We start from the raw sequence: 25,495 nt of genomic DNA on the forward strand, positions 1-25,495 counted from the left end.
TGTGTGCTGCTGAAACGCCGACAGGTGGTGATGGACAGCAGAGACTCCCTTTGGGAGGACACCTGAACATCCCAGGAACCGCTCTGCTAGCTGCTGCCCACCGCAGTGTCAGCTCAGCCGAGGGTTCAGCTCCATCGTGTGGCTGCCCGGGCCCCGCACACCCGGCCTCCTGCCGCCGCGTCCTCCCTCTGCTTTTAGCACCATTAACGGGATAAACCCGACCTGATTTCCACATATAGACAGATACTGAGACCTAGTTTAGCCGAACCCTATTAAAACAGCCTGTGGCAAAGCCCTCCATCACACCCTGCACCGTGCAGGCTCTGGCAGGGGATCAGGTACTCACATGGCATCTCACAACAACAGTGCTCTGAGGATTGTGATGCTAAAACAGGGCTGGCTTTAATTACACCTCACTGCTGCAGTTTTGGTTCCTGTGCTTAGTCTCGCATGTCGCAGGAGGAGAGAGATGTCAGAACACTCCATGCAAGGGAAATGCTCCACTACTGGATTTCAATGCAGCCTGGCCTGCTTTTCTAGGCAAGATGGACCAGGCACCTTCTCTGAGACATGAGTGCCTTGCTGCTCTGCTGGGCCACGCTCACAGCCCTGCCCTGGGGTGCTGCCCCAGCAGGGACTGGGAGCAGTGCATCCTCCTGCCACTGACTCAGCTCTACAAGCAGGTGAGCAAAGGCTCAGGACTCCTGGTGATTCACTTCACTTTCAGTGAAGTAGGTATGCTGGCCTGTCATCTTCCACAGAACTTGAAATGGGCTGCCTAAAGCCTCTGGGCAAACTGCATGCACTCCTTACTCCCCTCTGCCCCGGAGCCAGGGCTTGGGGTGAGGCTTGGTTTGCACTAGACAGTGCTGAGGCTGCATCCTGGCACGTTCCAGCAGTACCAGCGCAGCCCACTGAGCACCCCTGGAGCTGGAAAACAGCCCCAGAGCTGTGTGTCACTCACAGTGCAGTCAGGTATTGAAACAGACTGTAAATAAACCCTGCTATTACTAGTGTGCATGAGGGCTGGCTTCTCCCAGGAGGAGCAGTGGGATGGACTGACTTCCCTGTGTGTTAATATGTACAGCTGAGATGTGTATAAAGCTCTGGTGCAGATACTGAGCACAGCATGGCGCCTGTCGGACACGGTGGATGTTAAGAAATGCTCCGTGTCAACAATAAACTGGATCAATAAACCTCTCTAAGCCATGCTCTGGCAGCTGTCTCTTGGATCTCTCCATGTTCACTCCAGTGGTGAGACACAAGAGCAGTGAGGGCTCCCAGATGTGATGGAGTCAGTCCTGCTTCCTCCAGCTCACACAGACCTTTGCTGGATCTGCTGCAAGAAGAGGCAAGAGAAGCAGCATGTGCAGGTGTAGTGAGAGCAAAGGGGAGGGGAAACAAGGCAGGGGAAGGGAGGGAACAAGAACATCTCCAAAGGGACAGGCTGTGCTGGCAGGGTATTAATGCACCATTCACTCTCCTGCAACATTTGCACAAATCCACCAGGATTTCAATGCATACTCACCAGGAAGGGATAAGACAAGCTTAAGAGATAAAAAAGCAACAGGCACTAGGACACAGAAATACAAACAGCCTTAGACCAGAAGAGCAGCCTCAGCTCTCCTTATTCCTATTCTCTGTTCCATTCACAATCATTTGTTCCTCTTTTCCAGTTAAGATCAGGGCCTCAGCCTTGAGTGTCAGCAGTGTCCAGTGAGTTACTCCAGAAACCTCCTGCCCTCACACTGGCATGGAGCCTGGAGCAGGCTCCATGAGCTGGGTGACCATCCTCAGGGCCAAAGGGAGGGAGTCATTCACCTCCCTCTGAAACCGTGTGCTGGCCACAGGTGGGGTGAACACAAACTGAGCCACACTGGGCATTTTCAGCAGGTTCATGAGCTCAGTTGCACGTATAAGGATCTCCTCAAGGTCTTCTTCACAGTAAACAGAGGTGACAGCAGGGCTCTGCACAAATGTCCTCATCTTGGACAGGAACATGGACACTCTGCAGGAGAGAAGGACATGGATGTCAGCTGACAGGACCTTTTCACCCAGCCAGGTCACTACTTCAGTGAGCAAACTCCAACAGACTAGCGTAGGTGACAGAGCATTAGTCAGCAGATGAATCCCACTCCTCCAAACTGTGCCCTCCCACAGTTCACCTCTGTCCTTTCTCAGTTGCCAGACTCAATTATTAATTAACACCAGCAAACCCACCTTCGGACCCTTGAGATCTCCATGTTTTCAACCCTTTTGTGCTCACCTGGGGATCAAATCCTGGCTGCGGGCTGCCAGCTTGGTCAAGGTGGCCATGAGGACACTGATGGCACGGGGAGCACAGCTGGGGGTGCTGGCCTGTGGCCGCAGCTGGGTGATCTCAAAGAGCACAGCCTCGAGGGTCTCGAAGAAGCGCGTGATCTGCTCCACCGTGCAGCGCTTGTCGTGGGACACCGACAGGAACTCGCCGACAGCCCACGCCTGGTGCCAGGCCAGAAGGGAGCACAGGGAAAGGGAACTGAATCATTTTTAGGGAATAGAAAATCAGGTGAGCTAATGCTAGGAGAGTGCAGCTGGAGCAGCCTGTGGCAGCAGCAGCCCTGCTCACCATGTGGGTGAAGATGGCCTCCTTGCTCTGGATGTTGCTGACCGCTCCCGAGAACTCCAGGATCTCCGTGGACAGCTCCACCACGAGCGCAGGGCGCAGCCCGCAGAGCATTGCCAAGTTTGAGCCCAGCACCCTGCAGCAGAGACAAGGGCACAGCTCAGAGCAGGACAAGGTGGTGATGCCCAAGGCCAGGAGGGGCTGGCAGCACCCAGCCACTGGCACAGGGCTGTATCCTCAGGATGTTCCCAGCCAGGATGAAGGTGCAGCCCCCATTTTGCACCCTTCAAAGGTATATCACAGTGGAGACTGGGCCAAAACTGAAGAAGCTCCTGGGCTGCCAGGAGAAAGGGCTGGGAGCTGGGCTGTGCCTCCTGTCTCATCTCACCTGTACACATCCTCTTTGAACGTTGGGATCTCATAGAGCTGGTCACTCCTCTGCAGCAGCAGCACCACCAGCTGGTTTATCAGAGAGCCATCTGCAAACTGAAAGCCAGCCCTTGTTTCAGCAGTACCAGGGACATCCAGCAGCCAAACCCCAAAATAACAACCAGGTGAGACAGCTAGCAGAGAAACTGCCTGATCTAGGAGGGGAGCAACGCACAAAGCAGGTATCAGGCATTCACTGTGCTCTCATCTCCCTCATTTACAGCTGGCTGAGAGCACAGAATGCACCTGACACTGCTCCACAGAGCTCTTCTGTTTCTCTGGATCAAGTGGCCAGTTCAGTGCTGGTTCATGCCAGTACCAATCCCATCCTGCCCTCTCTCAGAGCTGCAGTATCTTCCCAGTTTTGCTTCTACAACTGCTCTTCACATAACAAGAGATCCCTGCAGCACAACTGGGAACTGAAATCCCCCAAAAGGGCCTACCTCTGCCACCACCCTGAAAAAGAGCTCCAGTAAGACAGGCACAGTCTCTGCACACTGCACCACCCTGGGGCTGCCAGCCAGGGATCCCAGCAGCTGCCGAAGTGGAACCAGACTGTGGGCAAAAGGAAGAGTTACTGCCGAAGGTTTGTTCCCAGTTGCCCTTCCCTATTCCCCACAAGACTTTTGAGCACTGGCAAAGCTGAGAGAGGGAAGGGAAACCCACCTCACGCCAGCTCAGAGCAGCTGTGCCTTTCCCAGTAATCCCAGTGCTCCCTCCCAGAGCTGGATGGCTGAAGCACACTCCAGGCAGGCTCCTACCTGTCTGGAGCATCCTCGGGAGCAGACCTGCTGCGGAGGAGATACTGGAACATGCTCTTGTAGAGGGGATGGTGGAAGGCCTCCAGACACGTGGCTGGTTTCCCAGCTGGGTCAGCCCCAGCCTTCTCAGAGGCAGGAAGAGCAGCTGCCCTAGCAGGGAACACAGAATGTGCTGCACTGTGAGAATGGGCCAGGGCAGAGCTGGGATCCTGAACACTGAACAGCAATCCAGGTCTAATCCAACCTGATGAGCTCAGGCCCCCCATATTCAGGCAACAGTTCCAGACCTGGGAAAGGGAAAAATGGCACTCTATCCCTCAGTCATCCAAGCCCACCAACATCTAGGATGGCTCTCTTTTCTAAGCACTCCAGAAAGAGCTGTAATGTCAGGAGGACAAGGAAGAGCAGAGGTGCAGTCAGTTCCAGTCCTACCCCATCTTCATGGACACTCACAGCTCCTAAGAGCTCAGGAAGAAAATTCTGTGCGCCTCCAGGAGAACAAAGCCAAAACCAGGGCTAAGAGCAGGAAAGGAAGAATAGGTATTTCACCTCTGTATTGTGGTGGTAGCTCATGAACCCTCAAACATATGAGAATCATTTGGAGCTGGATAGGGAGAGGGAAATGGCAACAGCTCCCTGAGTCCTAAAGACAGTCCAGTACTGAAATGTGAGAGCTGGGCACCTTCTCTTCCCATGTACAACACATTACTAAGAAAACTGGGCTGACATCTGTGCAGCCTTGTGTTTACCTGACTGCAGTGATTGCTCTGTGCCAGCTGAGGCTCAGAAGTGTGCACTGGGCTTTGGTCAGTGTTAAGATGGTGATTAACAAGTGAAAGGAAGGGAAGGTGCATTACCTCAGCTGGATGTCCAGAGCTGCTGTCAAACAGGGCAGGTCAAGCAGCAAATGGAAGATCTCAAAGGCTGTGCCTGGATCCAGCAGAAATGGGAGAAGGTCCACAAACTCAGAGATCAGAGGTGGGCTGTTCCACGCCAGGAACTGCAAGGAACAAACATAAACTGCTGCACTATCTCTGCTACTCTTCCATCACATACCCAGACAACTCCACCCTGTGACCAGATGGGATGGGGAAGGGAAAGTCACTTCTGAAAAGCAAAACCAGAAAAGTCTGAGGGTTTGGTCAAAACCCAGGAGCCTGTTGGAAGCTCAACACAGGCCTCTGGCAGCTGGCAAGCTGCAGCTTACTAAACTTTTCCAGAAACAAGTACTGTGTCCTGTGTTCACTGTGCTCCTCAGCCCTCTACAGTCCTGCCAACCCAGACTCTTCTCTCCTGGCACTGCTGAACACACCCAGAAACCTCCTCCCCTTCAAAATCACACTTGTTTTGTAACAGCTCTTCTTGCCTGTGCTCTCCTAGCACTGCCATGAAGGCACATGGAGGGCTCTGGAGTGCAAAAATGAAGTTCTAAGGCACAGAAGGGGGATGTGAAGCAGTCTCTCCCCTCTGCTGCTCCAACACGCTGTACCTTAAAGAGATTTGGGAAGCTCTGCCTGAATATGCTGGAGGAGTCTGTGAAGAGCTGGCTGTTGTCTCTGCAGAACTGGACAAATTCAAAGGCCAGTGATGGGTTGTGGAAGAGCTGAGCTGGGATATCAGTGAAGAGGTGTTTGTAGATGGCATCCGAGTCCACAGCTGCCAGTTTGCCTGGGAGGACACAGCACCTTGCTGAGCACAGCTCAGCCAGGGCTCCAGGGGCTAAGAGATCTGGGTTATGTTCCTCTAAAAAGCAGGGGACACCCCAGCTCCTGGGGTGGGATCAGCCATACCAGAGCCCAGGCAAGGTGGAATTACCAACTCTGGCAGGCAGCAAACTGCCAGGACAAAAGGCTGTACTGGAATAGACAAGACTGGATCACGGAGGACGGGGTGGGAGCTGAAGACTCACTGTGGTTCAGAAAGAACTGGGCAATGGGCAGCAGTGCTCTGGCATAAGTGGCATCCCCACAGATCCTGCTGTGCAGGATTTTCAGGCAGGAGACAGCACGGCACACGTAGGAGGAGTCCTGTTTGCAGATGATGTCCATGATTGTCACTGCCTCAATGAGACACTGCAGGAGAGCAGAGGTGAAGATTGGAATGGGGGAAACAACAACTCCCAGAGCTTGAGCCCCATCTCTGTGTACTTACAGCTTTTTGCATGTCTCCATCATCTTTCTTCAAGGGTCCTGCCAGAGAAATGAGTCCAAGTTAAGCTTTGAGCACATACAGCAACATGAAGCTGTCGGTTTGAGCACTAACCCTGGCTTCAGATCCTAAATTCAGGCCAATGAGAACCAAGTTTCACAGCCTCCCCTGCAAGTCAAGGAGACAGAACATGACTGCTGCCTCCAAACCCTTCCCGACACCCCAGCCCAGGGCTGGTCAATGACCTGCTCCAGCAGCTGCAGCAGGCCCTATCCCTAGCAGCCAACAGTGCATTCCAGGGAGTGAGATCCCAGCCCAAACATGCAGCAGTATTTTTCTCCCAGGAGGGCGCAGGGCAGGACTCACGGCGGGTGCTCTGCTCCGCGAGGCGCTGGCAGTACTCGAAGGCTTTGTCCCGCAGGCGCTCCCTGGGGAGGAGCAGCCGGCCAGGCATGGCTGGAGCAGGGACCACGGCTGTCACAGACCTGTCCCCTCCTGCTGTGGCACCTACACAATCAACATCACACATGTCAGCTCGTCACAGGCCACGGCACCCACGCAGCAGCCCAGCAATAGAAAGGCGGCTGATTGTCTCCAGGGGCAGAGGGAAGAACGGGAGGCTGAGGGAGAAGGGAATGTTACACAAATATTAAGGAGATGCTGTCTCCCATCATCCAGGCCTTCTTTCCTAGGAATCCATTGGGCTTGTCTGAAAACAGGAGATTCACCCAGCAAGTAATTCCCCAAGGAAGGATCAATAAGTATCAGTCAGGAGGTTTAGTGATATTCCTTCCCAAACTTTTCCTGCTCCTTGTCCAAGATCTCTGAACTCTTGCCCATATTCCTGTCCCTTAGAAGGAGAGGATGGTTTGGGCTGGAGGGGACCTTAAAGCTCATCCAATTCCAAAGCCACTGCCATGGGCAGGGACACCTTCCACTATCCCAAGTTGCTTCAAGCCTTGTCCAATCCAGCCTTGAGCACTTCCAGGGATAGGGTAGCCACAGTTTCTCTGGGCAACTTGTGCCAGAGCCTCACCACCCTCACAAGGAATAATTTCTTCCTAGTATCTAATCAGTTTGAAAGAGGAGATTGCTGGGTTGCTGGTGCAGCCACCTCATACAACATCTGAGAGCACACAGCCCTCTTGGGGCTGCAGACCTTCAATCCCTACCTGGATTAAGGGTGTCCAGCTCCTTGCCCCCATAGCACAGCAGCCAGTTTCTCAGCATGGAGAAAGTCTGCACGTTGAGCCACTGGTCCTGTGTGTAGTGCTGAGCCACTGAGAGCACTGTGAAGAAGTCTGTGGCAACAGCACCATCCACCTCTGTGATAGGAGCAGGCTGAGAGAGAAGATGCAGCAGGTCAGAGCCCCAGGGAAAGGCTAAGTGAGAGGACAGGGAAAACCCCACTGAGCCCATGGAGACAAGCAGCCCTTGTTTGGGGTCCTGCAGGAGGGCAGGTATGCAGAGAGAGAAAAGCCAGCTGTGCTGGATCCTTCTCCCCAGCTGAAACACTCAGCTTTGATACTGGTCTCATTTGCATCTTTAACTCTGAGGTACACGGTCACTAAAAGACTCTTCTCTAAAAACTGCTTCAAGGATCAAAGCTCTAGGTCTACAGCTGAGCTCCCAAATCTCAGAGCTGTAAATCCCCCTACTTTGCTTTCCTATGGGTCTCAATCACATATCCCACAAAAAATGCTGAAGAACAGCAGCACTTCTAGGCTACTGTTTTCCAAAAGAAGGTGATTCTGGGAATCCAAACCAGCAGGTAACAGACTAACAAATGCTCTTGTGAGGTCACCATGGCAACTCAGCACTCACCTGTTTGGTTCTGGGACTGGAGAAGAAGCCTCCAGAGGGTTGAGCCATTCCTTGCTGAATGCTTGCATACCTCAGCCAGTCAGCCAGCTTTTTACTGACAACATTGGTCTGTTCTGTACAAGGGAAGTGACAGGGTCATTGCTAGATGGGGCAGAGAAGCAGCCTCTGCAACATGTCCCTCTTAACCCTCAATTGCTGTGCTTTTTCTCCAGCCTGGATCACTCTCTGACCCAGTAATCCATAAAGATTTGGTACCCCAAAGTGGATGTTCTATACTCCTCATAACACCTCAGCCAGGGAGTGAGTGCTGGAACCAAGGACTCTGCTACCAGAGCACCCAAGAGATACTTGTTCGTCTCCATCCACAGCTGCTGTCAGGAGGGATGCACAAAAACACTGCCACATTATTCAGGCAGTGTCTGGCTTCAGCTCTGCAGCCAAAGGCACAACTCCCTCACTGGGAACTCACAGAAGCTGGGGTGGGTGATCCTTCCTGCTCTGCCAGCCCATGGACCCAGCCCAACATCCTCCCCATAGCTTCTCTGGCACACTGCATGAAGTACACAAAACTCACAGAAAACTCCCAGAAACTATTGCTCACAACTCCCCAGCATTTTAAGCCTGGAATGCTCTCCTAGGTTAACTCACCACTACCCACCCAGTGCTGCCTCTCTGATGAAGAGCACCTCTAGTTGTTCCTGCTGCTCTTTTGACCTCACGCACAGGCAGGTCTCTGTTTCTCTCTCTCTCTCTTGGCCTGATGCTCCTCAGGATAGCTACAGTTTCACACTCCTGCTGCATCTGGAGATCTCAGCTACAGCACATGCTCCTGTTATACAAATCCATGGCCAGGATTTGACTGGAAGGCCCAGTCCCAGTTCTGTGTGGTGGAATACATCTCACCCAGTAAATTCCCTCCCCTCGTAGCAGAGATGTCACTTTTAACAGCAGCTTCCAACTGAGAGCCTTCTGATCACTACCCAGACCACAGCCAGGTGGCAATCTCAGCCCTTCCTATAGATTTACCTTCTGTTAGGGATTCTGGGGAAAGGCTGATGACATTTGCCAGGACAGGGAGAAGGAACCGAGCACTCTGACCCTCGGGCAGTCTTCTTTCAAGGAGCTGCACAACACGCTGCCCCACAGCTGCCACTTCACCTTTATTTCCCTGAAAAATAAAGCAGAGGTATAGATAAACAACCTACCACTACTAGAGACCAATCTCCTCCACCAGGCATCAATACCAAAGTCAAACCCCAAAAGAACTGAATGCAAGGGGATTTTACCACATTTTACAGAGATTTTCTGCAATTTGAATTCACAGATCCCAAACTGTGGGGCTGCTTATGAGTGTTTTGACACAGTGGAACTGCAGGACAGTCTCAAGGCTGGATATGGGAGAGAGGAGCTCTGGGAGGCAGCATATAAGTAACACATTGCTGGTTTCTGTTCCCTTTCTAAGCACACAATGAAACTCAGAACGAGAAGTTTCACAAAAATATCACAATAAAAGTAAAAGAAGGAGAGGAAAAAGAAAAGTTTCTAGCTTGTTCTGCAGACAGCACTCCAAACAAGGAGGTCCTCATGTTTGCTTCTCTCACAGAGAATCTGGACCTTTGAAGTGTCATTTGCATTTACAGTTTTACATGTTTTGTAGGTTCTGTGTATGTTGTTTATATGTGAACATGAAAGCCAGTATCATAAGAAGAATATCTAAAATCTTTCCCAGGTTCAAGCAACCCTGATTTGAAATCTATTCCAGCAGCCAGCTCTAAAGGGTTCTTTTTTGCTTCCAGGACCTCAGTGTCTAAACATGATAATTGAAAGCATTTTTTGTAGTTAAGTGCTATACACAAAAATTTGCCATTTCTTCCCATGCAAAGCAGAATAATGAGATCCTTAAAATGAACATTGAAATACCTCTGATTTTTCCAAAATACTTGCAATTGATTTTCACTCTCCTTGAGCTCAGGAGCAGGGAGCAATCAAAAAGCAAATCCATATTGACAAGGGAAGATCTCTGATTTGACAGGTCATTTACCTGAGCCAGAAGGACGGAGGATACCAGGCTCAAGAGCTTCGTATCTTGAATCTCATCACAGGAGAGGATCAGATCGTTGCAAGGTGACATCTCTCTCAGGATAGCAGCACATAACACCTGAATCTGCTCAGGACTTTTGGGTGAGCACAGCACTGTCTGCAACTGCTCCACAAACTTGCCATCGAGCCTGCAAGAGTCACAGTAAACACCACTGCAAGGCAAGAAAAGATCCAGACGTTCACTTCCTGCATAGTTTTGGCTTTGGGATGATCCCCCTGAGTGACTAATGCCACTCATCACCTTCATTTCTGAGTGTGCTTCGGCAGAGGCCTCAGTGACACCAACCCTTGTTAGCCTGGCTGCAAAAGGAGATGGGCGCTTCTGCTTAGCAAGGGGGGGAAAGGCAAAGAGGGGCTTTGCGCTCAAACTGAACTTGGGGATTCCAAGGCGGCGTGCTATTTTAAAGCCCTAACCTTTCTTTTTGGTTAGGAAGGTAACGCTGTGCATTTTCGAACAGCCGGGACACACGGGGCACTCACTCACTCACTCACTCACTCACTTGCGGGGGTACTTGGTGGCGGCCACCGTGAGGTGCAGCCTCTGCAGCCCATCCACGGCCTCGGGGCCCGCCTCGGGGCCCTGCAGCAGGGCGGACACGCGGGCGGCGAACCTCCGCAGCTCCTCCTCCTGGATGTCCCTGCGGGGCAGCGGGGGCTGTCAGGAGCCCGGGCCCGCACGCCGGGTCCTCCCGGGCAGCTCCGGCCTGGAGGGTCGGGACTCACCGCCCGCCCCTCCGCCCGGCCCCGCTCCCACCAGCACCCCCGCCCGGCCCGAGGGGTCCGTGGCGCTGTCCCTGTCCCCCTGTCGCACCTGGCCTGCCTGAGGAAGCTCTCGGCGGCCGCCGTGAACATCCCGGCCTCGCCGCCGCCCGGGCCCGCCGCGGTACGCGGCCAAAGCCGCCCCCCATGGGCGGGCGGTACGCCGCGCCGGCTCCGGGGGGACGCGGCGGCTGCTGCACGAAGGTTCCGCCCGGCGGGAAGGGCTCGCGGAGGCGCGGGGTGACCAAAATCCGCGCTGGCGGCTGCAAAAGGACTGTCCGAGGAGCTCTGTGATTATCCCCCACGTCAGGAGCCTGAGCACAAGCTGGGCTCTGAGGCCACCCCACTCTAGGCACTCAGACCTATGGAGAACATCATTACATGGCAGAGATGAGAGTTGGGGCTCCTGCAGGAGCGATGGTAAGAGACAATAAATATACCGGCCTTTCCTGCAACCTGTCCACAAAACAGAGCTTTCCAACACAGCTACGAGACTGCTCAGTCTTCAGCACTCCCAGAAGTTAAAAATCCAGCAGGACCTTCTCTCCCAGCTGCTAACACAGCGGGAGCTCCCAGCACCATGCTGAGCATCGCCCCGCAAGGAGGAGATGCAGGGGATGGGATTTGGCGCTTTGCCGCTGGTAATTCCCTGCCCCGCGCTCTCCTGGCATTAAAGTTCATTAGCACCATGCCCAGGCAATCAGCCAGCAGAGCAGCAGCACATGGGGAGCCAAAGACAGGATCATTTTAAAAGACACCCCCCAGAAAGGGCTCTGGATCAATACATTTGCTCACTGTGTACTTACTGTGTTATTAATTTTTTTAATTAGTCAATTTAAAAAAATCCTCCCTGTAGTAACTGAAGGGAGACAACAAGAAAGAGAGAAACTTTTTACAAGGGCATGGAGGGACAAAACAAAGGGGAATGGCTTCAAACGGAGAGGGCAGGGTTAGATGGAATATTGGGGAGAAATTCTTCCCTGTGAGGGTGGGGAGGCCCTGGCACAGATCCAGAGAAGCTGTGGCTGCCCCTGGATCCCTGGAAATGTCCAAGACAGGCTGGACACAGCCTGGAACAACCTGGGATAGTGGAAGGCGTCCCTGTCCATAGCAAGGATTGGAACGAGCTGATTTTTAATGTTCTTTCTAACCCAAACCATTCAATGGTTCTAAAATTCCATGAATTACAGCTACTTTATGTCAACTGAGGCCTTAAAATATACCACTATTTAATTTTGGAGCTAAGAATGTTCAGTCAAAATAAACCCAGAACTTAAATTGTAGCTGCATTAGGAAGAAAAAGGAGGAAAAGTCTAACTACAAGACAGATAAAATACTGCTTAAATGAAAACAATTATTATAAATTACAGGGGAACACACTGGAATAGTTTAACTTGCAGAATAACAATGTTTCACTTCATGACAAAACAAAAGCTGGAGCTGGAGGAATCCTTTACAAGCCCCGGGGGAAGCATCACAGATCTCAAACACACCAGTCCATATGTTCACTCTGCTGCGAGTCAACAGCTGCCCAAATAACTGACAAGGGATCAAAAGTGGGGTGTCTGAACTCCAAACACTGCAAGGTGTGCAGACACACACTTCCTTCCTATGTGAAAAAAAAAGGAAAAAAAATATTTAACACACTGTGTCAATGCTGCAGGAAACAACCCCCCTGTGATGTTACACTGCAAGGAGCCAAATCTGGCACCCAAAAACAGCAAAGCAATTTCAGGGCATTTTCTCTTTCATATATAATTTTATTTCTGGTTATAGAAACAAATGCTAAGAGGAGAAGCAACATTCCCCAACCACATACATCAAATTAAGGTAACAGAACAGTTAAAATAAATGAAAAAAAAAAAAAAGTAGAAATTTAAACCTTTTTTATAGCTTTAAAATATTAACGTTCTCGATACATTAGAAATCACATTCAGATCTCAAATTACTTAAAAAACGTATGGCTCTATATCAAAAAAACAAACAAACAAAACCACTGTATCCCATCTGAAGTGGAAACACAGGTCCTGCTCCTGGGATGCAGGATCCCACACCCTGCTGGGAGCCAGGGCTGCCTTGAGCATCTCACAGGAGCAGCACTGCAACATGGCCAGAGAAAGAACAGGAACTTCACATCCACTGCCCCCATGGAGCTTCCCCCCTGGGATACACACCTGCTTTTTAAAAAGCACTGATAACGAAAACAAGTCACAAAAAAAAAAAAGAAAAAAAAATCCAAAACAACTTTTGATATCAGCTGTAAAAAAAAAAACCAAAAAAAGCAACCCATAAACCCCAAAACATCTGGCTGGAGGTGTCTTGCACAGGCAACACCAGGAACTGAAATGCAAGCATGGCTTTAGTTTCCCCTTTCCATCACCTTCTTATTTTATAAAATAAGTGCCAAACTGAGGTGAAAGGGGTAAGGCTGGCCCAGATCTCTGTAGCAAACCCTTCTGTGAAGCCACTGAGGTATTTCAGGTTCTCCTCTCAGCCTTCCCCAGGGGCTCGGTGGGAATGAGCATCTGCAGAACAGGGGGGAGAGTTGGATTTTTCTGAATTTGTTTTTTATTAGAGCAATTATTCAGAGTTGGATCTGAATTTCCAGCTTTCCCATCCGTTGCTCACACACAGCTTTTGATTTATCCCTAAACAGCTTTTAACAGTCCTTTGGATAACAGTCCTTTGGATAGCTACAGACTCTTCAAATGCTCTTTTTGGCTCCGTGGAGGTTGGCTGGCAGGCTGGGCAAGGCCAGCCTCCTCAGCACAAACAGCATGTCCAGAACCCAACACAACACATGGTCTTGTAAGATTTTCATATTTTAAAGCCATTTTCTGTATCACTATATTTGAACGAGTTTGGTTTTGCTTTTGTTTCTTTTTTTTTCTTTTTTTTTTTTTTTTTACATTCTGTTTTCTATTAAAGCAAAAAGATCTTACAAACAATACTCTGCTTCCCTCTACTTCAAGCCCATTTGAGGGAGGAAAAAAAAAGAGAGATTAAGCAAGTTTAGGTTTACAGTAATTCAATTGCTACAGAGCCAACTTAGCAGCCTGCCCACCTCCCAAGAGCAGCATATAAATCAGCAGAACAACAGGATGTTCTGCACCAGACTTTTAGCAGCAAGACAGTGAAACAGAAGGAATTCTCACTTTTTCTGCTCCATTTAAATCTAATTTTTCTTCAGCTACCAGACATTTCTCCTCACCATTGCCCTTAGCTTTAAGGAAGGCTCTGTCTCAGACTGCTTGAAGTGAAAGTGAGGTGGGGTAGGAGCAGGACAGAGAGGTCCAGATCACAGCACAACTTGGCAGCAGACACGAGGCAACAGCCAAATATTAGGGAAGTCTGGGTTTCACAGGGGCTGTTTTCTGCTGGATGAGGAGGAAAGCTGCTTTCTTTCACTGCTCCTATTCTGGTCACTCTTCCTATCACCAGCCCTGTCCTCCCTGAAGAACTGAAGCCCCATCACCAGGCAGGGATTGCTGAGGTGAAGCTTTCACTCAGATCCTCAAAGAGAATTTCTGCTTCTGGAAGAGCAATTAGGATTAGGAAGTCAAATATCACTTGCTTTTATTCTCAAAAGACCCAAGTGGTTCAAAATACACCCTTCTGTGAATTTAGTGATCCCTGTGGAATTAAATCACAACTGAACTTTGGCCAGGTCAGTAAAATTTACTCCCTGTGAATGGAAACATTAGAAAAACCTCTTCTGTGCTTGTTTTTAAGGGGATACAGACACACCTCATCTCAAAAAGAGACAGAAGCATGACAAAAGGAAAATAATCTCACCACAGAGGGAAAGAAACAATTTCCTAGTGCCCCAGTGTTAGCTCAGCCACCTGACAGAGAGGAATTCCTCAGCCTTACAGCATCCTCGTGGACCCCCCATAAATCTCCTCTGTTAGAAATCAGGTCCCATTACTTACAGAGCAGAATCTGTAAAGAACTCCCTGATACTGCATCTAGAGAGAACTGCAGACAAGAAAGGATTCCAGCTTTCTTTAGTGCCATTTGGGGGGGATTTTCTTGCCAGAAAAGCAGCGTGGACTGGGGTTGCTGCAAGCAGGACAAAGCCAGAAGCAGGGATCCTACACAAGGAAGATGCAAGTACCAAGCTGCCTCTTCTGCTCTGTGAGAGGAATGAAAGCAATCACTGAAGTAAAGCTGCTTCCACTGGCTGCTCACATTCGTTACAAAAATAGGTTTATCATTCTTTCAGAGTCAGTGCCTGGTGCAGGAATTACCAGCACACTGTATAAAAGTCTGTGTAAGTACCATTCAAGAGAAAGAAATAGTCATGGACCATTTATATATCTATATTGACACACACGCTCACACACTCACACATCAATAAATATAAATTTTATGTTTACACAGATCTAATTTCATATTCTCTGAAAAAAAATATTTAAAGGGTTTCTTCCTTAGCTGCCACCCATGAATTGTCAATGTTTGTTTTTTCTCTGTCTTGAGAGCAAAGGAGTAGATTTGGCACAACTACCCTCGTGCTCTGAAACTTAAAGTGACACATAAGGAGAGGACCAACCATACATTCTGAAAGGTTTTAATTCAGTGTTGGTAAATTGAAAAGGTATCAAAAGAATTTTCCAAACATATAAATACAAACGTCACAAAATGATTCAAAATTTGGAATTTAAATATAGTGCTCCAAGAAAACCAAGTATTTTTCAAAATGTCTTGCTCAGGCCAAAGTAAAATGCTCCCTGGTGTATTACAGCCCCATGAAAGACACCCTAACAGAGAAAGCCCACCCTCACAGCTACAGAATTCCCACTGCTGGTTATGGCATGGGAATACACCCACACCTGCATGCACAAACACCTGCACTGACCTGCAAACAACCCACCCAGCAGAGAGAGGTGCTGATCTAACAAATCCCAGCCCAGAGAGAGATTCCCCAGCCATGTTTGGATCAGGTGCAGATCAACATGCAAGAAGGCACCAGCTCCAGCAGCCCAGATGACCTTGTAGTGTACCTGTTTTCTGCAGCACAGCTGGCTCTTTTGGAAGCTACACTTTCCAGCAGTAGTGTATGCTATAGTAGCAGCAGCTTGGGCATAATTTTTCACCCAGAAGGACACAAAAAGTTCTACAACAGATTGTTTACTTGTGTAACTGCAACCTAACACAAGAATCCTCGCCAGATGCAGACCTTCAAGCAATGGAATTAAATTAGGAGTTGGATTAAAGGACTCTGGAGTTGACAGATGTAACTACAAATAGAGGGGAAAACCTGATGAAGAGCAGAAACAGGAGCTGCCCAAGAGACTGGCTGGCAAGAGAAGACAGATCATTTGCTGCAGGACAGCATCTGCAAGCTCAAGAACTCAGTATGCAGCAAGGGCAAAATTATGAAGCAAATCCTGTTCCTTCAGAGGTTCATTCTTAATGCCCTAGTCCAACTTATTAGCAGCAGGACTTAAAAAAAACCTCAAAGACTTTGCAGCAGGTAGAAACTCAAGGCCATTTCCACATTGGATTGAAGCTATCACTTGATAAGATTAAGCACAGGTATCTTTAAAAGCGATCAGGATCCTTCAGTGCTGCTTCCTGCCCAAAAAGACCCAAGCTAGGACTGTTCCTTGGAAGAGAGAGACAACATGGTTGCATCTGCACAAATGCAATCCAGTTCACTCTGTGATTTGTTCCTTACACTTTACACTTGTCATGCAGCAAGAGACCAAACAGGTACTGGGCTGTACTGGCAGGAGTGTAGCTACCAGGCCAAGGAAAGGGATTCCTCTTCCAGCCCATCCAGCATTCCCCAGCTCATGTCTGCAGCACTGTCCCTGCCTTTGGGCTCCCCAGCACAAGACTCACAGTGACCTCCTGCAGCAATTCCACCTGATGGACAAAAAGAGACCAAGACAACCAGGCTGGTTCAGCCTTTAGAGAAGGAAGCAAATTAGAAAAATCTTACTGCAATCTTCAAGTTCCTATTTGCAACATGCAGAGGAGGCAGAGCTGGTTTCTCCTCAGAGGCCAGGAACAAATGCAGCTGCATGGGAAATTCTTCTTATGTTGCTGAGAAGTTTTCACCTTGTATGGTGAGAGTGGATTCTCTAAGGAGAGGTACAGAACTACCACTAGGTGAAATCCAAGAACCCCAAGTCCAGGGAAACTCTTCTCTTTCACCCTACATTTTGACATTCACCTACACACTAGCACACACCAGTGATACCAAACAAATACCCCCTTGGTGACACAGATGAAAAGCTCCAACACCAACTGAACATCCCCAGCAGGCAGGGAGAAGTGTTCCACACCACGCTGCAAGAGAGTTCAGGTCATATGCTCCCACTTGCTTAGATACAGGTCCCTAGCCTTCTGTACTCCAAGGTTTATTCCATTGTGGACATTTCCCTTCTAAAAAAGGAAAAGAAAAAAAAAAGTGGAAATTAACTCTGAATGACAACTCTAAGTCAGTACAAAATACCAAACATGCAAAATCAAGTTTACTCCCCTCAAAATCTGATGCTAGACCATGACATTGATTGCAGAAGCACTGTAAGAGTTTGAGCTGTTATTTCTTTCCTCTTAGAAAGCTTTAACATGTGTCTGAAAACACTCTCCTGAGTAAGCTCTGCCCAGCACTAACATGTCTAGAACACAGCATGAAAATTCATATAGGGTGACCAAATTGACCTTTCTCAACCTGTTCTGGAGCTCCATGTATTCCACAGGTATTTTCATCCTTGAGTCCTCAGGCAGAGTTTAATGCAAGGTGCTGCTCCTGTCAGTGGATAAAAATGACTGGATATGCTACAGGGGACAGTGTTAATGGTATGGGGGAGGGAGGAATATGGGAAGGAAAAAGAGTTGAAAAGAATATATGAGCTAATCATGAACTTCAATTTTGTGCTCAGCACTGTGCTCTGTTATCACTAAATCAGATTAAATTGATCTTTCTCTAAAAAGCTTTCTGTATCATAAGAGCCAAGGTCAAGACAAACATGGAATTCCAGTGGAATAGAACAAAGAACAACTGCATTCAACTCTTGCAAACTGGGGCAAAGAAAGTTGCTATAAACTAACTGTGATCAAAGTAAAATTAGTCAATGTCATTGCCTAAGGTGAAAAAAAAATCAATAGGGAATGGTGGAAAGTGAATTCACACATGAAGAACTTGCCTTCACAGTTTTCCCAGGTCCAAGTTATTGCAGTTTAAATATTCAATATGCCTTGACCTTCATTACACAGAGAGCAGAAAATCCAGTGAAGCCTCCACCTTCACTTCCCCTCAAACCTTTAGTTAATGTAATCAGAGATGAGATGCAACTTTTTAGACAATAAAACCAAGTCAGATTATAAATTTAAAATAATCGTAGTACAGCATATAACCATTAAGGTAAGCATTTTCTTCCTAGCTGAAGACTTAATTCTACTACCATGCCTTTGCAGCCTGGAGAATCAGGACTGGTATGCAGAAAGAATGGTGCTGTCATCCAGACTGATCAGTGCTGAAAGAACTCATCTGGAGGCCTGAAAGAAGATGCCTTCATCTCACATGTTCTGGATGAGGACCACACTTTTCCACAGCTCTCAACACGATTTAGCAAGAACAGTTATTTTTCCTGGTACCAGGCAATGTTTAGACAAACCTACAAAAAATCTGCAAGTGGCAGGACTGCTTCCTACAGCAGCAGCAGAGGGATGCAACAGACTGATAAAGCAAAAACCCCCTGACAGGGTGAACTGACAAGTTCCAGACATCTCAAGCAGAAAGGGTGAACAGAACAAAGATATTTGCTTATCCTCAACTCCCATTTGAACCAGCAGGCATTGTGAGCCACAAAAAGAAGAGACAGAAAGTGTTATTCTGTTCTAAATACTCAGGAGGCAGATCTACACATGCAACTCGAAGATGGACTTTCAAGAGGTATCTACAAAGCAGCAGCTTTATGGTGGATGAAAACATTGTCACTCAGCTGATGTCTTTCTATGGTGCTGGATTATTTTACAGAAGTTCAGGGCTTAATTATTTAGACTCTTCAAGAGAAAAGCATCAGCAAAGAAAAATCCACAGAATCTTGGCAGCTCCACATTCTGAGCAGTTTTCTGTTGGTTTTTCATCTGGCTCTGACTCACCCAACATTCTGGAAACCCAAGGACTCCTGCGCTTCCGGAGCGCTCCTGAGCCTCGGGGCTGTTTCAGAGGCGCGCCTGTACCTAAACCAGCAGTCACCCGAAAGTAATGATTCATCAGAGACTGTGCTGCACTCTCACTTGTGCCTTCTGCCTAGAAGTTCATTTTATTGACTCCTGGCTTTGAAAAGGCTACAGAAAACAGAGCTAATCTGTGTGCTCTTCCGCTGTGCCACACCTTGCCTTCCTAGCGGGAGAAGGGACAGCTGGAGGCCAGCCTGCTTCAATTACTTTGTGGTCTCTAACAATCCTCCTTCACAAAACCATTTCAAAGTACTAAAATCCCATCTAATAACTTGTCACTAAGGGCACACACCTGAATTCTGAAAGCCCAGCTGAGATAAATGATCTGTCATGAATATTTTATGTGCCTCTGTCCGCAGAAAGTAACCGCAAATCATGAGAGCAAGAAATTCTTTCCTTCTTTCAGCAATATTTCTCACAAAATAATGGACTTGAGAATTAAACATGTCTGGATTTCATTCAAGTGGTGGGACTTGGTTATCAGATAGGATTTGGCAAAGACAAAGGAAACCTAGTAGGGAACAAGTGATGCCAGCTGTTACCTTGTGGACTTCCTCCCCAGATTCCAGCAGGCACCGAAGGGCTGTGCCTTGCCCTTAATCCCCATGGATATGCTGACAGTATCATACACTGCACATTGGGGAAGGCTTTTTGCAATGTTTCTGCAGTGGGTTTTGCCTCTCTGCCTTGTCAGACTGCACAGGACAGCAAATCAGTACAGATGGGGGATAGTCCACCAGAGGCACAGCCCACCCCTCTTAAGTCTCTCTTGCCATTACCAAAGCTGTAACATTTTCAAAATTAAAAAAATCTCTGCTGTGCTGCCAGAAGACATGTTAGCCAAGGGGACTGCAAAGGGTGTAAAGCCAAAGGGATTTGCTGGAGGCTACAAGCAGGGGTGGATTTCTTTGCCAGTCGTAAGGTGTCACAAGTCAAATCTGCCTTCCTTGAAAGACATCCTTGTACTGCTCCTTGTGAGGAGCCTGGAATACAGTTTGAGTAAAGGCCTCCTCCTACTGGCCAACCCAAATGGTCCTCAAGGCAGGAGAGATGGGAGAGGGAGCCAAGAAATGAAAGCAAACCTCCATATCAATTTTGGCAAAACTGTCTGAAGACAGTGAGTTTTGCCGCATGGAAAATAAAAGAGAAGTCTTTTGCCTTGGTCTACTACACCCAGACAGAATTTGAATGAACCGTGGTATGACCTCTGCTGCCTCCCATCCAAGCCCTGAACCTCCCTCTCTGAAGAATAACACAGGAATTTTGCTGTTAGCCATGGAAGAGGGTCAGTTCTGACCTCCTGACCAGGGTCCATCAAGCTAAGGACCACACCACCACCAGGAGATGAAGGTGACAGCTTTAGTGCAGGACATCAACCAATATTTTCTCAAGTTCACAAAGACAGTGGCCATGCCTTCACCTCCAGTGCTAATTTGAACAAGAGCTGGTGCTTCACACAAGCTGTGATCAATCAAATGCACACAGAGCCTTCTGGAGACACCCATCCCCATGGGATCCTCAGGCATCAAGATACTTTGGCTGTTACCCAGAGCAAGTGATGAATAATTGTAAGAAATTATTTGTAGAGATACAAACCCCTTTGTTTTTAACATCTTTACAGGAACCAAGTTAATACAGTTCCTCTGTTATCCTATTCTCCCTCAGAGGGAATGGAGAGAAATTTCATCTGGAAATCCAGGTGGCTGAGCCCTGTAACTCTTCCTCCTGAATTCCCATATAAATAAACATTTATATTCAGAATTTTCTGTTTTAAAAAACCAGAATCATTTGCCTTTTTTTTTTAAGCTTGGTACCATGTTTCTTTAATGTTGTTGTGAGATACTGCACTCATCTTTCAGCATTTGATTGCCTTAGGTGACCTTTTTAAAATGGTCCTATGGTTCAAAGCTCTCAGAAGTGTGGTATTAAGGCATAGAACGTGAGGAGTTTTCTTTCCAGGGAGCAGACTGTATTTGTATTACATTCCTTTAGATTCTGAACTGCAAATCCCATCCCCTTGGAACCAAAAGGGGAAAAGATAGTTAAAAAATCCCAGCAGTCATACAATCAGTTGTCTGTATTTTTTTGAATCTTAAAAAAAAAAAAGGAGAAAAAAAAGGAAAAAAAATCCCATAAGTAGAGACAGAACAGAGTTCCAGATATGGGTTCTTGGGAGGGATTTTCCATTCTTTTTGGCACCTTGTGATTATAACAGCTGTTGTCCTCCCATTGAAAAATCTGCCTTTAAAAAGAGCTCTTTATCAGCTGTGTTTTGAGCTGTTACAGTTGTGGTTGGTTTCCTGTGAAAGCTGCTTTAGGGCTCCTGCCATCCCATGCCCACCCCGCCATCACTCCAGCTCCTCCCACCGGTTCTTCATTCACTGGTTGCCTGTCCTTGTGGCACTGTGGATGTGATGACTCCAGCCTGGGCTGGCACTGCTCCACTGGGCTCCTCTATCCGTGCTCTCTTCACTTCAGGCTCGCTGGAGGAGGCTGCTGCCGTCTCTTCGGTCCCTGGCTCGCACACCCGGCTGACTACAACAGGAGTGGACGAGCTGGCCTGGGCTGCAAGGAGCTGCAGTGGATTTGTGAGAGCTGGGGAGGAAGATAAGAAAGAGAAGCAGAATTAGTGGGGTGAAGCAGAACAAGTGTTTGCTATTCCAAGCAAAGCAAGAAAAGAAAATCCCACCGTCAAACGCGACAGCTGGCACAAGGTCAAGTGTTGCTTCCCAGTGCATTTTGAAAGCCTGGCTCGCCTTGTCCTTCCCTCTCCCTCCACAACCTCAGCTTTTCAAGTTTACCAAACCAGCAACAGGCCCTCTCACAGGAGAACTTCCTTCTTTCCATGCACTGTCAAACAAGGCATTGCTAGCTAAGTATTTGTTCCCAGCAGGGGAGGATCAAGCTCTAGCTAAAATTACAACACATCTCTTTGAGAGGTAGTTCTGATTGTAGGTGGTCAGAGAATTTCTCATGAACTCCAACATCCATGTGCTGGGCTTTTTATTTGGAGGTTTAGAGGCTCTCTTGAGCCCTGCTCACACAGGAAGAACAAACCAGGCTATTGGGAAATAGAATCCAAATACTGAGTGTACTGACATCCCACTTGTAAAAGGGGCAGGAAAAAGCTTACCCTGGACAACCACATGTGTTCCCATCAGAACTGGGATCAGAACAAAGGAATTTCTGGCTTCCAATCTTGTATTGCATTACTGACACAAGGTCTCACCCTCCCATTAATAAAAGTGGTAAGAAAAAAGATGATTTAAGGAGCAACCCTCTGTAAAAATGTCTACAATTCCTAGTTCCAGACAGAGAATATGCTTACACACTGACTTTGGCACACACCACTGCTTGGAAAACAAAACACATGCAGTTTTTGGACTCTGCATCAATCAGAGAGGAAGCCAAAGGGGACTCAGGAAACAGCACATCCTCTGCCCTCCAGACTCATTTGCAAGGGATGGAATGACTGAACATCAGTGCTGTGTTCACTGCTAAATGCATGAAAAAGGAGCCCTAGGATAAATAAACAAAGCCGACAGAACAAAGGCCCTCGAAGTCCAGTAACTTCTACTAAGGCATGAGAAGAAAGCTGTAGAGTATCAAGAGGATGAAGGGAAAAAAACAGGGTATAGATGAGGGCAGTCAGCAATTACAGCTTAGTGACTTAAGAGAACCTAAATCATGCAGTTGAAGAGAAGTTAACTTAGTACAGACAAGAGTCAAGAGACTCAGGCTTTGTTTTATGAACCAGAAAATTTACTGCCACTTAAAAAAAAACTCAGTTGCAACTGGAATACTTCCCACTTTGGTGAGAGTTAAAAAGTTTTGTGAGATTAAAATACTTTAACATAAAAATGTTAAAAAATTGTATGATTCTATATAAGACAAATGCTAATACTGGTTAGTAGAAGCGTGACCTATCTGATCTATTAATATCTTCTAATAGCACAAAAACCTTATCGCTATCATTTTTTCATAGTTCCAATGAGATTCTTGCAATTGAAGTGCATGCCAGGTGATAACTGTGAAGAGATGTGGCAGAAAATTCTGTAGAAACTTTCCTACCTTCATGAAAGGCATCCAAAGCCCAGCAGTGCCCTTCATTTCAAACTCCCAAAAGCACCAGCCTGAGGCAGCAGAAGTGCTTGGCCTCTCAGAGAAAAAAAGCCATAAGAAACCTGGATATTCCCATCCCCAACTGAATAAAATCTGAGGTGCTAAGCAAGCAAGAGGACACTGCCAAAACATGCTTGTATGGAATTTCAAAAAACCGTGCTTGACAAATGACTAGAACACATCCTGTGTATACAAAAATCCTACATTCATTCACCTGGTGAAACAGATCTTGTTTCTCTCAGGCTCTAAGACTGTAAGATGGGAAAGTATGTTATTTCCTTTTTACTCTACTGAGTCATGTTTCACAAGATCTAAAGAGCACCATGGAAATTTTATTATTTGGCACGCTGCAAGCAAAGGCTGTTGATCAGAAGAAAATAAATGAAAACAGGCTCTCCACAAGAATCACTAACACTTTCAACAAGTAACCTCAAGAGGTAGAGAGTCTCAGTACTAATAACTGCATAGCCAAGGGCAAAGGAAGGACAGAGCTTTTCTGCCAGAGAGCAGGGCTTTTCCCCCAGGAAAGGCAGCAGAGGTGGACAGAAGGGAACCTCCCACTGATTTACAGCCCTGGAAGAGGAAGAACTGCAATACCTTAGAGCTGGACACATGGAATAACTTGACACACAGAAAGCAAGAGGAGAAAACCCTTGCAGCTTCACGCCCTGGCTGCTGAGCTGGGGGAGCAGTGGCAGCCAGGAGCTGGGGGCAGACCCACCGTAGGCGCTGCCGGCGATGCTGTTGCTGGGCACGGCGTGTTTGCCGTTCTGGGTCACCGCCCGCACCGGGAGCTGGTGCTGCCCCAGGGCCACGGGAGCTGCCTGCTGCAGGATGGTGACAGTCTGCCCAGGGACACCCTGGGCCATCTGGCTGGCCACTGTCTGGATAACACGGCTGGCCGTGGGGATGGTGGCAAACGCGATCGTTGGTTTCTCGTCCATGCCTGCGAAAGGGCACAAAAAACAAGGATCAGTCGCTGCCCTGGCTTAGAGGGAGGTTTATTCTCATTAACACTTTACAGGGACACACACCCCAGGATTACAATACCTCAGCACCATAGAAGGTCAGGGATGAGTATCTGGAAACATTAAAATATTCTGTATTGTACATTTACTCTATCAATATTAAAAACATTTTCCTTACAGCATAAGCCACAAGAAAAAAAAAAAAATCAAAGCCATCAATTTGACCTTTTGCCCTAAAAAGGCATCACCTCCCTTATTGGCACATCACAGCTGTGATATGGACAGCAAGCACTGCAAATCTCATAGCTTACTTTGCAATTTCAAACTAACTGGCCTGACTTTCAATACCACACAGCAGGAGAAGGCATTAAGATCTTAAACAATGCCTGGAGCCAAAAGTCTGCAGCAGCTTGCTGTCAGGCCTGCATGGAGGCTGATTTACAAGGAGGTCTTCCCACAATTGCCAGCTTCTGCTGTGGAAGTACAGGAAAAAAACAGGATGGAGAAAAAATAGAAAAGGAGAGCAAAGTTTCTGGACAGGGGTAACTGCCTGAGAGCACTAAACCACTTTTCTCACTTCCCAGGATAACTAAGGGGTCAATTCAGCAGGTATGCCACAGATACAGGACAGCATCCTGCCAGGCATGCAGGACAAGAGAGAAACCACTCTTCCAGGGGCTCTGTGAGTCTCAAAGGAGAGAGAGCAGGAAGCACAATCTCATTAGTCCTGTAGGAAAAGAAGGCCTCTCCCATTTTAACATTTGCACACAACAAGAGGAATTAAATGGGACATCAGCACTGAGGTGAAACCTGCAGGCAAGCTGATGGGAATGCGGAGAGAAAAGGCAAGGAAAGCAAGGAGTTTAGGAAGGAAAATGCAGCAAACAGGGAAAGTAGAGACTAGAAAAGGATACAAGAGAGACAAGTAGGGAAAGAACAGGCAACAGCAAGAACCAGTGAATAAAAAAAGGGAGCAGGTGATAGGCAGCTGCAACTGTTAGCACTTCAGGAACATCTATGGGATCCAGACAGGAATTTCTAGAGAATGCAAGTGAAATTCAAGCAAGATAACCAGTGCTGAACTAAAAATGCCAGGGGTCCTGCTGCTGTAAGAAGGGAAGCTCTTTGTCATTTTATCCTTCCCTTAGAGAGAGGGATCATTGTCCCACTGCCCACACAAAAGCAGTCAGAGAAACCAGTCTTGTTGCTGCTACAACATACACTGACCTTGTAGCACTAAGACCTCCTGAAATGGGGAGCAGACAAGGTGTTGCCTAGATCACAGCAAGAGAATATTTAACTCACTAAATCCCCCAAGGCTGGAATTTCCAGCTTAGGGACAAAAAAAGGCCTTTGTTCTAACTGGTTTTTGAAGATTGCTTTAATGGGGCACTGCCTGCACTTCCAGAAGCACATGCTTTCCTCTAGGAATCCAGGCCTGCAGAAAAGAAGGGCTCAACCATTTATTTACAAAGCTATCCTGAAGCAGAGTTGCAGCCTTTCCCAGGCCCTCTCTTTTGGCTGGAAAGTGCAGTGCTTTGATAGCCAATACACAGGCAGAATACTGGTACTGGGGATAATTA

At 47.8% G+C, this 25,495-nt stretch overlaps 2 protein-coding genes across 4 annotated transcripts in view; both read right to left on the reverse strand.

Annotated features, from left to right (window-relative positions):
- Positions 1-1,430: 1,430 nt before the first annotated feature.
- On the reverse strand, positions 1,431-10,768 carry AP5Z1 (adaptor related protein complex 5 subunit zeta 1). Of its 2 annotated transcripts, XM_084216430.1 has the most exons (17): positions 10,679-10,768; positions 10,368-10,505; positions 9,809-9,995; positions 8,794-8,935; positions 7,768-7,880; positions 7,116-7,284; positions 6,310-6,450; positions 5,947-5,984; positions 5,705-5,867; positions 5,285-5,463; positions 4,653-4,795; positions 3,796-3,945; positions 3,478-3,589; positions 2,994-3,091; positions 2,609-2,741; positions 2,267-2,481; positions 1,432-2,008 (listed from the first exon to the last, which is right to left on the reverse strand). In XM_084216430.1, exons 1-17 carry the CDS (start codon positions 10,717-10,719, stop codon positions 1,744-1,746), a joined length of 2,427 nt encoding a protein of 808 aa, XP_084072556.1. In that variant the 5' UTR covers positions 10,720-10,768; the 3' UTR covers positions 1,432-1,743. The 2 variants fall into 2 exon arrangements, with proteins under 2 accessions (XP_084072557.1, XP_084072556.1); XM_084216431.1 differs by lacking the exon at positions 10,368-10,505 and having other exon boundaries at positions 1,431-2,008; positions 10,679-10,762.
- A 1,599-nt stretch (positions 10,769-12,367) lies between these two features.
- FOXK1 (forkhead box K1) overlaps positions 12,368-25,495 on the reverse strand; it is a 56,171-nt gene continuing 43,043 nt past the window's right edge. Inside the window, exons 8-10 of one of the 2 annotated variants that reach the window (XR_014616570.1) lie at positions 23,666-23,890; positions 14,559-21,417; positions 12,368-14,159 (exon numbers count right to left, since the gene is read on the reverse strand). Coding sequence is in view for 1 of the 2 variants with exons in the window: in XM_084216878.1 (XP_084073004.1) it covers positions 21,197-21,417; positions 23,666-23,890 (446 nt within the window). In the remaining variant the exon portion in view is untranslated. Of the gene's footprint in view, positions 21,418-23,665; positions 23,891-25,495 lie in introns of both variants that reach the window. The other variant, XM_084216878.1, reaches the window with a different exon arrangement.

Source organism: Fringilla coelebs (assembly GCF_963513975.1).
Source record: "Fringilla coelebs genome assembly, chromosome: 16".
Taxonomy (NCBI): Eukaryota; Metazoa; Chordata; class Aves; order Passeriformes; family Fringillidae; genus Fringilla; species Fringilla coelebs.

Excerpts from the sequence above, each read along its gene's own strand:
- AP5Z1 (XM_084216430.1), bottom strand. The coding sequence starts at position 10,719 with ATGTTCACGGCGGCCGCCGAGAGCTTCCTCAGGCAGGCCAG. Across the intron at positions 10,506-10,678 it reads AGCTTCCTCAGGCAGGCCAG|GGACATCCAGGAGGAGGAGC; the intron begins GTGCGACAGGGG and ends GCTGCCCCGCAG. Across the intron at positions 5,464-5,704 it reads CCAGTTCTTTCTGAACCACA|GCAAACTGGCAGCTGTGGAC; the intron begins GTGAGTCTTCAG and ends GTGTCCTCCCAG.